This window comes from Myotis lucifugus, unplaced genomic scaffold (assembly GCF_000147115.1).
Source record: "Myotis lucifugus unplaced genomic scaffold, Myoluc2.0 scaffold_54, whole genome shotgun sequence".
Lineage (NCBI taxonomy): Eukaryota > Metazoa > Chordata > Mammalia > Chiroptera > Vespertilionidae > Myotis > Myotis lucifugus.
The window spans coordinates 451,579-466,907 of NW_005871102.1; the positions used below are offsets into that span (position 1 = coordinate 451,579).

The window sequence follows — 15,329 nt, forward strand, 5'->3', positions numbered from 1 at the left end:
TTTGACATGCTTGCTTTACACTAACAAGAGTCAAACCCATACAGTGTGCAGGTACAGAGGGTGGTCAGGTGAGCATTTAGTGTGTGGTAACATGCTCAACACTGTGAGTGAGTTCATATTCCATCTTTGCCATAACCCTACACGGTGGGTAGGGTTATTATCGTCATCATATGGATGAGGAAATTGGGTCTCATAAAGACCTGTGCCCAGATTCACACCAAGGTGGGAATTGAACTCAGGTCTTCCTGAGCAGGTAGCTGAAGCTCCTCCCACTACCTTACTCTGACTCTCTGTGAACATGAACCTTGTTAGAGTCTACTTCAAAACAGCAATTTCCTCTGTGGAATCCCCTACCCCCTGAGAGATGAAACTGGCTACAAAACAAAACAAACAAATAGACAAACAAACAAAAAACCTCCTCTTGTTGGGTTTTCCCAGGGAAGAAAGTGCCATTTGCTTACTCCAGACAGAGGCTTCTGTTCTCTCAGCCTGTTAGATGTTCAGTGTGATTGGCAGGTGTGGAATGGAGTGGTAGGGAGGGACCAGTGGGAGCCAGGTCCTGGCATGAAACTTGCCCACTGAGATAGACAGGGTTTGGGATGTGGGTGGTAGAGGGGAGGAAGGCAGAGTACACCCAAGTGCTTGGCAAAGACAGTGAACAAGCCTTATACCTGTTAGCCCTGGTGGGTATTTTTGTTTATTTGTTTTTTTTTTAATATTTTTTAATTGATTTCAGAGAAGAAAGGAGAGGGAGAGAAGATAGAAACATCAATAAAGAGAGAGCAGCCGAAACCGGTTTGGCTCAGTGGATAGAGCGTCGGCTTGCGGACTGAAGGGTCCCGGGTTCGATTCTGGTCAAGGGCATGTGCCTGGGTTGCGGGCACATCCCCAGTGGGAGATGTGCAGGAGGCAGCTGATTGATGTTTCTGACTCTCTATCTCTCTCCTTTCCTCTCTGTAAAAAATCAATAAAAAAAAAATTATATATATATATATATATATATATATATATATATATATATATATATATAAATAAATAAAGAGAGAGCATCATTGATTGGCTGCCTCCTGCATGCCCCATTGGGGATAGAGCCCAAAACCCGGGCATGTGCCCTTGACTGGGATCGAACCTGGGACCCTTCAGTCCACAGGCTGACGATCTATCCACTGAGCAACACTGGCTAGGGGGTGGCCCTGGTGTTTTGATTGGCAACCACAGTCCTAACAAGGCGGGGAGTGCAGCAGTGGGGAGGGATGTGGAGGTATTTGTGGAGGGGGAAGGAGGTCCTTGGAAATGTCAAGGGCAGGAGTTCAGCATCTTGGAAGCCTGGTGTCTGTGGTGAAAGCCCAGCCCTTCCCAAACACCAGCTGCCCTCCTTCCTGACCCACCTGGCTTTACAGCTTGCCTCCCACTTCCACAATCTCTGAACCTTCGACTCTCTGCTTTGGGCCTGGTCACTGAACCTCTCTCGTGCTGCAAACTCAGGCCTGAGCCCCTAGAACACCAGAGACAAGGCCAACAGTGGCCCATCTCCTACTCATTCTCTGCACACATATTTGTTAAGCCCTCGTAGGAGTCAGGTACTATGGGGAGGCGCTGGGAAGACGCTAGTAATGAAGAAAGCCAAGGCTCCTGCCCTTCATGGAACCTGCATCTAGTAGGGGGGATAAAGGATAAGCAAATGGTGGGCAAGGGCCCCAGACACTCTGTCTTCCAGGGAGGGAACTTGGGCCACACACATTGAACTGTAGTTACACTTAGTGCACCCTTGGAGCCACTGTCCTGGCTGTGGTTCAGCCTTTGATGTATAAGGTCTTGCTGATGTCATATCTCTTCCCCAGATAATCAGACTCCAGATGGCTCTGCAGCCAAATCATGATAATGTCCTATCAGTCACATCAGAGTCTTACCGTTTTCTGACTGACTGCAGGTTGTGAACTAGTCTTTTCATTTGTTGCCACATTCTTTTCAGCAGCTTTCTCCCCTAATGTGGCACCCTCGTTCCACAGCCCCTTTCTCACAGTGCTCGGCTTTCTTACTAATGACTGGATTACTATACCCACACGAATGTGCCTTCATGTACTATTACTCTATGTGCTAATAAAGAAAAAATAATGCCCGAGATGAGGGATCTAATGAGAAACCCTTCCACAAAGCTGAGACATCAAAGGGCTACAGAGGTAAACAAGAAATACTAGTAAGCCCATCCCACACAGAGAAAGAGCCAAAACATTTTGCTCCTCTTGGTCTTGGCCCCGGTGGAGAGAGGGTGAAAAAAACTGGTATGAGAATTGGAACGACAAGCTGGCACTCATACACGTGGTCTAAGTTCACGCTGGTAGTGTGGCCCTTTCAGGCTCAATGTGAATTGGTGTCAGGGTGACCGCCAGAAGCAAAGAAAATCCTCGAACCGAGGTCTGCAAGGCCCCTGGGGTGGCCCACCTATTCTAGCAACAATTAAAATCAGTACTTTCTGAGGCAACCAGAGAGCATCCGTTAGACTTCACTGCGGAGGGATTTAGACTCTAGTCTCTTTCCCATGAGTTTAAATCCTGAGCAGAATATTTTGTCTGTTGCGACCACCCCAAGGTTACAGGTGGAGAAATTATGGTTTACATAGCACGTTGACCACGGCCTCAGGATGCTCATTCAGTGCGAAGAGCCATTTCTTTTTCCCTGGAAGATTGGAACTTGTCTGAGCCAGGCATCTTTGGCCCTTCCTGACATGAAAGGGCTGGATGGTCGCTTTGATTAATTATGACGGGGGCACCTACAGATATGAAGAGAAGTTGCTGGAGCCACGAGTCCTACTTACTGACAAGCTTCCTAGACACTAATTCTGGGCAACGTAATTGGAAGTTACGGATGCTGGCAAAGGTTTCGAGAGGAACCATACAGACTGTTGTAAAACAGGAACTAGGTGGGGTGGTAGAATTCTAGGTTTTTCTACTAGAAGGAACCCCAGAGACCATCTAGTCCAACCCCTCAGGCCATCTGGCAGGAAGGCTGCTATTATATCAGAAATTTGCACGACTGAACCTTTTGCATAAGTCAGGTCTCTTTTTAAATGCCACTTCCTCATCTATAATAACCTACCCACAACCCAGGATGCTTAACCCTTTATTCTGCTTCTTTTATCTTAGCAACTATCACTATCTGATACTGCCTGGAATGATAGTTAATTGTCAGCTTGCTTTTTTTTCTGTCTTCTCCCACTAGAATATAGGGACCTTATTCAACTCTGTAAGTCCATGGCCAGAGCAGTATCCAGCCCCAAACAGAAACTGAAAAAATATTTGTTCAGTGAGTGAATAATGAATGAATCAATGAAGAAAATAAGGACAATGGCTTTAATGATTTCAATTTCAGACAAACGGAATTCCATATCAGGTCTCGACTAGGATTGAAGTGTCTTATTTTCTCTGAGCAGCTAGCTGCAATGTTTCTATACACAGCTCTTAGCATAGTACCTACCATATGCACGGCTCTTATAAATGTTTGCTGGATGAGAGAATGTACATCATACACCTACCCCTCGTGGCTGAGCTGCCTAATTCTCTGGAAAAGTGATAAAGCTTATCATCAGGGACAATGATGTATGTGATGCTATTAACCAAAACAAACAAACAAAAAAGGTTGGGAAATAAAAGTAAATTTTAGTGACATGAAAAATGGAAAGAGGTGAAAGATTAAAGATTGAAAATGAGGTGATCTTCAAGGCTGAGAGTGGGATGCAGGAAGGCTTCAAAGAAGACGAGATTGAAAATGTCATGTTTGCCCAGTCTCTGTCCTCTCCTCTCCTCTCCTCTCCTCTCCTCTCCTCTCCTCTCCTCTCCTCTCCTCTCCTCTCCTCTCCTCTCCTTTGTTAAGTAACCAAGAGACATTTTATAAAACCTTCTCCCAGGAGGGCTTTAAAAATACGAGCCCCCTGCCCTTGGCTAAAGTACCTGGGGGTCTGCCCTGAGAATGAGGGATAAACCAAGTGGCCTTGCCCAATCTTCCAGCCTTTTGCTATTCTGAATTTGGACACTGAAACACTCGCATTCGTCATTCAGCAAACATTTGCAAAGTGCTGCTCAGTGCCAGAGAAGAGTCAGGATCCTTTTGGTGGCAAGTGATGGAAACTGAATTTATATCTTTAAAAAATGCAAGTGCACTCAAAGGATGCTGGGTTTTCTCCCAGAGCAACCAGGCCGCAGGATGGCAGGGATGCTGCAGACCCAGGAAGCATTGGAGCAGGGACCTGGCTTGGTGAAGATTCATTCTCATCTGTTTCCTTCTCCCTGGGTGTTGTCTTTCCCCTTTTCCTGCAGCAGACTGTCTGTTTCCACCTGGTGGAAAACCCGGCACTGGTGTCTGCTAAGCTTTATGGCTTGTAGCTTTTGGCCGCTGTGTTTCCAAGCCCCAAACTCCAGGCCAAGTCACCTCGCCCAACTTGGAACCCTACCTTGTCATGATGCCATCAGTTATGACCACCGGGGTGGGGCTGCATAAGAACTCCCCAAGGATGAGATGGTGGGAGGAGAGAGAGACAGCTTTCAAAGGAAGTAGTGAAGCTGAGCTGGCAGTGCCACATATACTCACGATGGCCTGGTACTGTGTCGGACCGAGATGACTAAACCTTGATACCTGTAAATCAAGGCGTCAGCCACTGTTGGACAACACAAAAATGCTGTTGTCAGTCACAGCCTCAGGAAGTCTGAGTGAGGTGCTGTCCCAGGAGCAGCTGAAATTGGCATCTCTCTTTGAGAAGGCTGCTCCCTGTGCTTGGTCCAAGGCACATCCTGTCTCTCCAGTTCGGGTTGGCCTGTCCCCTGGAGTCAGTGATGACTGGAGGTGAAGGTGATCGCTGAGAAACTGGTTTGTCCACTCTTGAGAGTCTGGAAAAGAGGTCAGTGTGATTCTATTGTGCTTGAGCAGGACGAAGTGGGGAGTAAGCAGAGTAGATGGGGAGAAAGAAAAGAAAAAGAAAAAGAAAAAACAGGAGAAGAGTATTGGTCATGGAGTTAATACAAAATTAACTCCAAACCTCACTTCCTCGCAGCTCTCCATGCCTTCGTCCATCCACGAACAAGCAAGACAATATCTCCTGAGAAATACCAAGAGGGTAAAGCTTTTTGATCTGGGACCCACTGACCCCAGACTGTCCCTTTTGCTCCATGGCCGTGTCTGTCCAGTGTTTCCCCAGATCAGCGCCTCCTTGGAGAGGCCGTATGAGACGGAATGAGCTATTGGTGCCCTAGCTTTGTTTCCATGACAACTGATCTTTAGAACTCACACCTTCCCAAGCAGGAATTCGTATGGTTGGGGTAGGGATGGAGTTGGCTTATGGTCACATAGCTGGGCTTTTCAGAAATCCTCCAAAGGGTTGGCATTTCTTTTAGAGATATATCTGTTTTCAATGCTTAAAGTAATAGTGATTTTTCCCCTCATGGCCACAGCCCAGTAACTCCCTTGGGAAGGAAGAAATGTTTTCTCTACTCTTCTAGGTTTTTTCTGCTGTTCTAATAATTAAATAGTCATGAGACAGATTAATAAGACAAAAATAACCAAATTTAATTACATATGTTATGTATGGGGACCTCATATACACAAGAGAGAGACCCACATATATGAGAGGTTCAGAGACAGAAGGGGAAAGTGAGGTCCACATGACATTCTGAGCCAAGGAGGGGGTCAGGCTTCAGAGGGGCCACAGCCTCCTGCAGGGTGGTAAGAAGAGCAGACGGGGAGTAATTCTATGCTTGTCCTGCCATGTAGATCAGTGGTTGAAAGTTATCTCTGGTAATAACCCTTCTTGTGGGGAAGTCCCTCCGTTTAAATACTGCGAGGCAGTTAAGGGAGGAGCAGACACTTCTTCTGAGCCCACAGGTCTCCATTGCCTTCGGCTCAAAATAATTCCCCTGCCAAGGGAGCCCCTCCTGGGGAGACCTGTTCTGAATCCCTTCACCCCCAACAGGCCTGAGTGTGCCTAGTCACCTGTGAGTCACGTGGGAAAGGAGGAGGGAGGAATGTGTGGTGACACCTGGCCCAGCCGGATGGCCCGCATCAGGAGCCCTCTCTCCTCGCTCCGACTAGAGTGTCCAGTGTGGGGACATTTCCGGGGAAGGAGTGCCTCAGGGTTTCCCGAAGGTCAAGAGACAGATTGGCGAGAGTCACCGAGGAGATGGAGGTGTTCAGGGAGGTGAGGACCACAAACAGCGACATTGTAAGAGTACCGTGACTGACGCTGAGTCCCACCATTAGGCGTGAAGGAAGACTCTGCCACTTAGACATCTCCCTGCATCTAGCCAGCACCGTTCCTGGCACACAGCAGCTCGGTAAATGTGTGTTGATTGATTGAATAAACATTTGACATTGACAGGCATGTCTCGGGTTATGTTCAGTCTGGGACTTTCTTAAGGCACAAGATTTGCCCTCGAGGAATGAAAGAAATCCCTTTCATTTTTAAATTCTCCCTCTTTTAACCCTGGGTTGATTTTTCTTAAATGTGCTCCTAGGAATTTGATTCCAAGCAATTGGCTCCAAGTGAGAGAGAGAGAGAAAAGGGGTTTCGAGTGAAATTGAGAAAAGGAGAGACATTCTGGGATCCAGAAGCCAAGGCCAGGATAGGGATTTCTGTGGGTTCCCAGGACTGGGAGGAAGGGAACTGTGCGGCAATCTTCCCCGAAGACCCAGGCAGCCGCTTGGAGTTCTCTGTGCCTCTTTCTGATTTGTAAATAGTTGAGATCTGGGGCTGTTCACAAAGCCACACCTCTTGTTTGTGCCTGAGAATTGCTGGAGCAGACCAGCTTCAAACTGAGAAGCAACAAGGAACAGATAAGCAAGAAGAAGTAACATTTGTTTCTGAGACATGACAACAGCAGGGGTGTTCATAGCTTAGTGGCCAAGGGCAGAGTGGCTGGGGTCAGCGATGGGTCACACCCTGACCTACACCTTACACCCAAAACTAAATGCATCCTGTCAAGAAAAGTGCTCAAATATGCCTGGTGCATAATAAGTGCTCAATAAATATCAACTAATCCTGCTATTATTGTTTTTAAATGCTTTCTAAATCACAGTTCCAATAAGGCCATTCTCCTGCGTAGAATACTTCAGTGGCGGCTCGTTTTCCCTGAATTGCAAGTCGTTAAGCCTAGCTTCTAAAGCATTCCGGGTTGGCGTCCACTCTCATCTCCTGCCTCTCCTCCAGGACCACCCCTGAGCTCCAGCATTACTTAGAGCCCTTTGAAGGACCTTGTTCTCTTACCTCTCTGTGCATGTTCTCTTTCTTTGGCTGGAAATACCCTTTTCCCACTCACTCACCTGCAGAATACCCATTTGTCCCTACCACCGCCTCTTTTAGGAAGCTCCCTCTAACATGCCCCGCTGGCGCTGGGATCTGGGGCCCCTCCCACAAGCTCTCAACTAGTCACAATCCCCAACACAGGCATCTGACATTCCTTCCTTCCCGTTCTTCCCAGGGACTCTCTGATCCTTGGGGGTGGGGTGGGAGGGGGTGGCATGTTGTTCTCCAGCGTACACAGAGCAGGTGTCCCCCAGAATGCTTGGAATCTCAGAGGAGGCTCAACAATGACGTTTCCTATAAGAATCAGGGAAGGGAAGAACTGAAGCCTGCCAGAAAGAGAAATACATAGAAGAAATCTGCGAGTCCCTCACCTCTCCACCCACTCCTCCTGCACCCTCACGATGGGGGCCTGGATTCTCGCCCTTATTATTTTCCACGTTCAAGTTCCCTAAGGTAATGGTGGAGCCACATTCTCCGGTGACCCGTGACCCAGGTCTTTGATGCTGTTACCTGCACCGACTCTGATCCTCAGCAGGAAATTCTGAGCTTCACGGAGTCAGGTTTTTCCAGGCTGAAGATGAATAAGTAATAACCAATTGCCTTTACTTTTCCAAGAATCCTCGGGGGCCTGTCAGTGCTCCAGTGGGTGGAAAGGCCCTCCCACTACACACTGATTGGGGAAGTGATAGCCCTGAGTCGCTGGGCATCAGAGGTGGGACCAGGAGGGCACACGCGAGCTCCAGCCAACAGCAAGCTCCAGCCAGCAGCAGGACTAGGGGAGATGATGGACAGCCTCTTTTCCCCTTCGGAATTCCTCGTCCTGGACACAGAGCTCTGGAACTAAAACTGGATCAGGGGCAAGCTAATGAGAAAATCATATATTTGAACAAGATTTAAAAATAAAAAATTATGATTAGCATTTATGAAACCCGATGAACGTGTGGCCAGCCAACTGGCAGGCCCTAGCAAAAGCAAACTCCCCAAGTTACCCAGGGGAATGACCCCCAAGGCCCAGAGTAAGGGTTAGGACAACAGGAAGAGGAAGAAAAATATTCCGAACGAATCAGGGGCTTGGTTTTTCTGCCATTTAGTGTGGCTTTGCTTTGAGACGAATGAGTTACAAGCTGCTGAAATACATTTCGTAAGAGGTTTGATTATGGCAAGTGGAAGAGACTGCAGCATATTTCAGTCTCAAGTGAGAATAGACACAAAGCTTTTCCCTGACTTAGCAACAGGCAGAAGCATGGTCAGGAAGCTTCTCAAAGTTAATGAGGTCCCTCTGGTTCAGAGGTCACGCACCACTGATCATTACAGCTCTTGTCCCTGCTACGGGGCCTGTCGTTTAGTAGATGCCTAATAATGTGTGAATGCAATGCAATATATAATACATGTTCGGTGAAGGAATCATGACCTTTTTTTTTTTTTTTAGTTTTCAAAGCTCTGATTTATAGCATTTGACAATTTCTGTGGTGCAAATATTCCCAGCAAGGCCACCTTCAAGCCACCAGTGGCTTAACAACAAGCTCACAAAATTTCTAAAAAATTAACTATCAGCTCTCGTGACCAGCAGGAGTCAACCCGGGGATACTGGTACTTGTGGCAGGACATTCCTGGCTCTCCGTGCTCGCAGGCAGGGCAGTACCAAGTGTGTTCAGTGTATTCAGCCCTCAGAAGTTTTGCACAGACTTTACCGTAGAAGTTTATAAAGCCAAATAAAACCAGGGGACTAAATTTCGGGGCACTGCTCTTGGATTGGGGAGACGATGGACAGGGCAGGGGCTTTGTGCCATTGACTCTCTTGGTTTTTATTCGTCATGTCAACAAGTATTGCCTCTCCTCCTTGCTCCACCCCAAGTCCCCAGAACTGTGCTAAAATTCAGAGGAAACACCAAAATCTGTACCCTGCCCTTGGGGAGCATATATTCATCCTTAGAAGGCTGGACACACACAAAAGCAATGAAGTAAGAATACAAAGCCCATCAGGCTGTGGCCAGAGAGGAGGAGTCCCCAGAATCAGCATATGGAGACCTTCTGTAGCAAGTACACATAGATCAGCAAACCGCCTCTCTCCCCTCCCCCTCACCCCACCTGCCACCAGACTATCTGCCTCCCCAGGCCCTGAACATCCTCTCCATTTCCTCTCTCATACAGAAAAGGACCCTACTGACCTATCAGACGACCTCATAGGTATCTGTCGAGAAGTGTACGTTCTCTCTCCCAAATACCTTCTTATCCTGGTTTCCTTGATGACCAAGGGTACATATGTGGAAACAACTGCCTGGAGTAGAAGAGAAAGTCTGTCCTTACCAGGATTGAGAAGTGGGCACTCCCAGCCCCTCAGCAGCTTGGGAAAGACTCGCCGGAGCTGGTCTTCCGGCCACCTGTGTGCCACACGCCAACCGGACTTCCTCAGGGAAGGCCTGCATGGCGGCCTTGCAAACCCAGAGACCTAAAGTAACCACAAAGGATGGTGTGAAATGAAAACTTTTTAATTAAAAAGCAGTCTCTGGTGGGTGGTCATGTCTTAGGCCAGTATCTTCCCTGACAAAGATCAATTTTGATTTTAACTGAGCCTATTGTCTTTTTGCATCTAGATAACATACCTTTGGAAAGTCAGGGTGACTTGTAGCTTACCTTTCTCCAGACCCCTCAGGGCACAACCAGTGTGCCAGGGGGAGACCACAAATCCCCTCATTGTTATTGTTATCTTGTTCATTGTTGACTGGTAACTATCCTGTACCCACCTATGTAAAAGATGCATGTGTCTATCATTTTACTTTTTATCCAATCCCAGAGGTTTCCCCACTTTGCTTTCTCCCTCCTCCCTAATCTATCACCGATGGATTTCATGTGACCCACTTACAGTCTCCACCTTCCATGGTAATTTATAAAAACAGGTGAAAAATCACCATTCTCTGGAGCATTGTCTCAATGCATTGAGATTCTGCTTCCTGGCAATTATTGACAGTTTGGCTCAAATAAACGCACAAAAATTCTTTACAGGTTTGAACGTTTCTTACGTTAACACCTGCTTACCTTATCAGAATTGTAATCACAGGAGGAACTAGCAAGCATGGAACTGGACAGTGAGGCCTCTTGTGTAAGCCTGTGTTCTTTTGTCTCAGCTCAGGCACACCTCTCATTCTTCTCTCCTCTCTGGAACCAGTTCATACACTGGGCAGGCACCTCTTGTTTGCTCGAAACCCAATCAATTCATCACCAGATGAAGCTGGCTCTCGGCAAAACGTCTCACCCCAGTGTTTACCACTCACCAAGCTAACACTTCCTGCCATTGTTCTTGAGTCTAGGAATCAGGCCTTCACTTGGGGAGCTTCCCCCTCCATTTAGCTTGGCAAGGAGGGGGTGGGCATGCACAAAACACCCACCTGTAAATATTTCATGATCAACTACTGTCAGCCTGGTGCTGTGCTCAGCACTGGGAAATCAAAGGTGAATATGATGCTTATGCCCTGGTGTTGAAGGAAGAAGGCAGGCAAGTGAGCAAGCCATCGGGCCACAGTGTGATAAGAACTAGGGTTATGAGAAAGTCTGTAGTTACCAAGGGTGGGCTCCTAATCCAGCCTTGGTGAGGAGCAGGGTTGGGAAAGGAAGTCAAGGATCAGTCCAGGGGAGCTGTATCCTAAGGATTGGTAGGTATTAGCCGATCCAAAGACAGGGCAGCCTGTGGGGACAGAGAGGAGGTTCAAGAGCCAGTGTAACTGCTGGGAGGTGACCAAGCGCACAGTTCGAGCTGACTAATGGGTCCTTGCATCTCAGAATATTTGACTTATAGCTGCAAAGCACTGAAGGTTTGATCACCAGCTTTCCACTGCCTTCGATGATGGTGATTATACCAATTAGTATTCACATTGAGCCTAGGTTTAACAAAAGCCCCCTGCCCTGAGCTGTGGAAAGAAATCTTAACATGTATGGAGGTCAGGAAAAGCAAAACCAGGTTTCCACCCCCTGCCCTCCAGCTCTGGTAGAAAACCCAAGGCCAGGAGCCACTAGTGTCAGTCACAAGGGATGTGCTGGCGCAGCTCAGGGGCTCAGCATTCTCTCTCCTCTTCGTTTCTCTCCTCTCTGGTCTAGTGAGCTTGCAAACTGTCTGTGTTCTGCAGAGCTTCCCTGTCAGGTCTCATCGGGACTCCTGCTTACCCAGGCACACACACCACAGCTTTCCCGCAGATTCCTCCTCCCGCCCCTCCCCTTCCCCAGCTCCCTCTGCTCCACCCCATGTGCCCCCAGGCCCTGAGAACTGTGACAGCTCTCTGGGGACAGAAACTCAGAAAGGGGAGTCCATCTCTCATGGGAGGACTTAAATGTGGGACAAAACGTGGAATGTGATTTGCATCTTTTCTGTAGGGTCCAGAGGAAGCCGGATGGTTAATTCTCTTAGGCAAATCCTTAGAATTCTCAAGACCTGTCTTGTTTCCACAGTAAAAGTAACAGTCTTAGATGGTCAGATGATTGACATGGGTTATCTCATTGAATCCATCAATGACCTTATGAGGTGTTTACAATTATTATCCTTTTCTGCACCTCAGTTTCCTCATCTGTAAATTGGGGAGAATAGTGGCACTTACCTCATAGTCTTGTCAGGATTTAACAGATAAATAGTTAAGTACACAAGAGCTGCACCCGGCATATAATATAGTAAGTGCTCAGAAAATGTTAGCCGTTATTAATGTGAGGACTCTGGGCCATAGAGGTTAAGTAACATGGCCAGGATCACACAGCTGATCAAATGAGGCCAAGATTCAGACCCAGGCAGTCTGACCCCAGAGCCTGACCTCCTGAAGGCAGTGGCTCTGCTCCATGGAAGAATTAAGGAGCAAGAAGGAACCAGGAGGGACTTTGGGTTGCTAGAGAGAAGCAGGAGAATTCCTTTGGTTTGGGTAAACCAATGGTTCTCAAAACATGCCAATTCTCAGGCCCCATCCTGCTCTCCTGAATCTGAGACTCTGGGGTGAGACTCGATGCCCTGTGTTGGGGAGCCCCCCAGGTGGTCCGAGGCACACTGTGGACTCCCTACTCAGCTCTCTCATCCCTGCCATCTTCCTTACTCCTCGTCGTCCCCACCACATTATGTAAGAACAGAGATCCCTCATCCAACTTGGGGACAGAGGTTTAGAAAGGGCTCAGCAGAGGGCTGGCCCAGAGGGGCTCCTGGAAGCCCCGCCTCCCTCCCTCTTTTGTCCGGGAGCAGGGGGCAGTGGGACTCTCTGGGGTCTCACCTTCTCCAGCACTCCCTCCAGCAGTTTAGGAAACAATCCTCTGAAGAAGCGGATGAACAAAAATGTGAATTAATTTGGCCTCATGACCACATCGCGTGGAGGCTTCAGTTTTCTGAAATAGTAGGTCTCAGACGGAGAACATGGATTTGGGACTTGGGTTTTGGTGGTGATTATTGATATCCCCCCAAATTTGCTAAAAGTAGAGTTCAAGGGCCAGAAAAGCTAGAAAGAGACTAAATGAATTCTGTCCTTGGAGAGTGTACCTGTGGGGTATGGGGGAGGCAGGGAAGGGGTATGTATAACTGAGGCCACTGTAGCTTTAAAAGCTGGGCCAGGTGGGAAAGCTGCAATGTCAGTGTGGGTCCTGGGTTTTCCCAGAGGCAGTTACAAAAGGATCGGGAAGAGGTGGCCCGCGCTGGGGATGGGGAACTGGCTGCATTCTTTGGCAACTTCATATTTTTTAACGCTTTCTCCCTGACTTGGTGTGGAGCGGCTGACAGAGGGCTGAAGGGATCCTTCTTATTACTTAATACTAAGCACCTACCCTGAGTCAGGCCTGGGTTTTCGGGTTTTTTTGTTTGTTTTGTTTTGCATGTGTTCACTCTTTTAATTCTCCTAGGTCTTGGAGTAGGTATCATTTTTTCATCTTTGTATTATAGATGGATTTAAGGATCTTGAAGCACGGGGAAATTAAATAATTTGCCTAAGGACAAACAGCTCCCCAAGTGGAGGAGCTGGGGTTAGGATCCGGGCCTTGTGGGACCAGAGCAGGCCCCACCTGCCATTCTGTCTCTTTGCTGAGTTTGTGTCAACAGCACAGGAGAAAAGGAGAGGGACAGTGGGGAGGGGAGCGTGGGGAGAGACACTGCCCACTGCCCATGCTGCCTCGGCCACATCATCCTCTGGCCTGGAGTTTGATACCCACGGCCTGTTCGTCAGAGTCAGGTGGCAATGACACATGCGGTCCTTTGCCAGGAGCATCCTGAGACAGGTATCAGAGTCCAACCCGCCAGCTGTGTTGCACTGACTGACGGAAGCAACAGCTCAGGAGGCACCAGCAGGGCTGCCCTGGCTCCAGGAGTTTGGCTCAGGCCTTGCTGCTTCTGGGCTCAGGAGGAAACTGGCTGGGATCAGGACCTCGTGGCCTGCGGGCGGGGCCTGCCCCTCCGTGAGAGATTTTAGCTAAGAGGCTGGGTGGACGGGGGTAACCGGCCTCTCCCCCACCTGCCCACCCTTCCCTAGCAGGCTTTCCTCCTGGATATTTTCAGAGGGAAGGGAGGACTGCCTTCTGTATTTCTCTGGGGGAAGGAAGTTAAAAGCACACAGGCCTCCCTGGGGAGGTTGCGGGCACTGCCAAGCTGCATAGGAAATGGCCAGCTCACCCCACCTGCCACATGACCTCTCCTGACAGGTGATCGAGCAGCAGTGTCACTGAGGAAAAGGACATTGCCTCTTTGTAAGGACTGCACGGTGTTTAATAGGTGGGGTCAGATCTCCTCCTCCTAAAGATGCGGTGATGTAGAGAGCAAGCCAGGACTCTCATACCCATTCTACAGAAGAGGAAAGTTGGGTCAGCCCTTCACAGAGGGGCTGACTCGTTGTGCGACTCTGTTCACGCTTGAGGTGGGCGCGGGACCCACGATGACTGCCGATGCTTTCTAAAATGGGAATACCCACCACGGGTCAACTCCAGCGCTGGGCAGTGAATGCTCAGGCTTGTAGCTCTTGGCCTCTGAACAGTGTGTGTCTTGTTTCCTTGTTAGAAGCCAATCTAAACTTAAATATATGTAAAAAAAAAAAATCATGTTTTCCCCTATTGGACAGTCTAAAAAACCCTGGCAAGGATATAAGGAGCCATTGTTACCTGGACCCGGACCTGAGGGAGGCTTCTTTGAGCTGAGACCTTTATTTGCTCCTGCCCTCAGACATCTGTGCTTCTGGTTCTCAGCCCTTTGAACTTGGACTTGAACTTACATCATTGGCTCCCTGGTTGACAGGCATTTGGGTTTGGACTAGAACTCCACCACTGGCTTCCTCAGCCTCCAACTTGCAGACAACAGATCGTTCAACTTCTCATGCCCCAGCATCGCATGAGCTGGTCCCTCATCACCTCTCTTTCCATACAGGTTGTGTTTCTCTGGAGAAGCCTGGCTAAGACAGTGCTGAATAAGAAAGGAAGGGCACCCCAGAGAGGGGAGGAAAAGGTGAGTTAGACCTTGAGAAAAGGACTGGATTTAGGAAAATGGAGAAGAGGAAGAGCATGCAGCGGGCAGAGGCGAGCAGGGAATCAAAGCGCAGGAAGCTCGTGGTCTATGAGGAAGACAGAGCCGACAGGTTACCCTGGCTTCATGCCCATCAGTGTGGAAATAAGGGTGGGAGAAGTTGGCCAAAAATTGATGTCAAAATGGCCAACCTCTCCAAGCATGATTTTCTGCAATGATAAGGTGAGAAGATAAGAATGATGACAAAATCATACCCAGCACTTACACCAGGCATCTTTCAAAGTCTCAAAGCATGTTGATATGCTGCATTATTCATCGTCCTGATGCTTCTGTGAGGCAGGTTCACGGAAGCTGTGAATCATCTCCCTTACACAAGTAGGGAAATCAAGACAGAGGCAGTGAGAGTGTCTTCATCCCGATAGTGAGCCAGCTGGAGCTCTTGGTCTGAAGTGCCGTCGCTGCACTGCAGCTTCCTCTTCTAGGGCCCATCCCAATTCCCATTCCGTCCAAGTCTGTAGATGTCTGTCTCTTCCAGGCAACTAACTGGAGCTTAAAGCCACTTTTCCACGTTGTCCCTCGGAA

At 48.5% G+C, this 15,329-nt stretch overlaps 1 protein-coding gene and 1 long non-coding RNA gene across 2 annotated transcripts in view; both read left to right on the plus strand.

Annotated features, from left to right (window-relative positions):
* CUNH1orf105 (chromosome unknown C1orf105 homolog) overlaps window positions 1-9,887 on the plus strand; it is a 30,508-nt gene extending 20,621 nt beyond the window's left edge. The window contains exon 6 of the mRNA XM_014456011.2: window positions 9,440-9,887. Coding sequence (XP_014311497.1) covers window positions 9,440-9,741 — 302 coding nt within the window. The 3' untranslated portion in view covers window positions 9,742-9,887. The remainder of the gene's footprint in view (window positions 1-9,439) is intronic.
* Window positions 4,477-7,021, plus strand: LOC111826090. The gene is made up of 3 exons (XR_002829331.1): window positions 4,477-4,891; window positions 5,045-5,107; window positions 6,079-7,021. It is a non-coding gene; the product is annotated as an uncharacterized LOC111826090 (long non-coding RNA).
* Window positions 9,888-15,329: the final 5,442 nt, after the last annotated feature.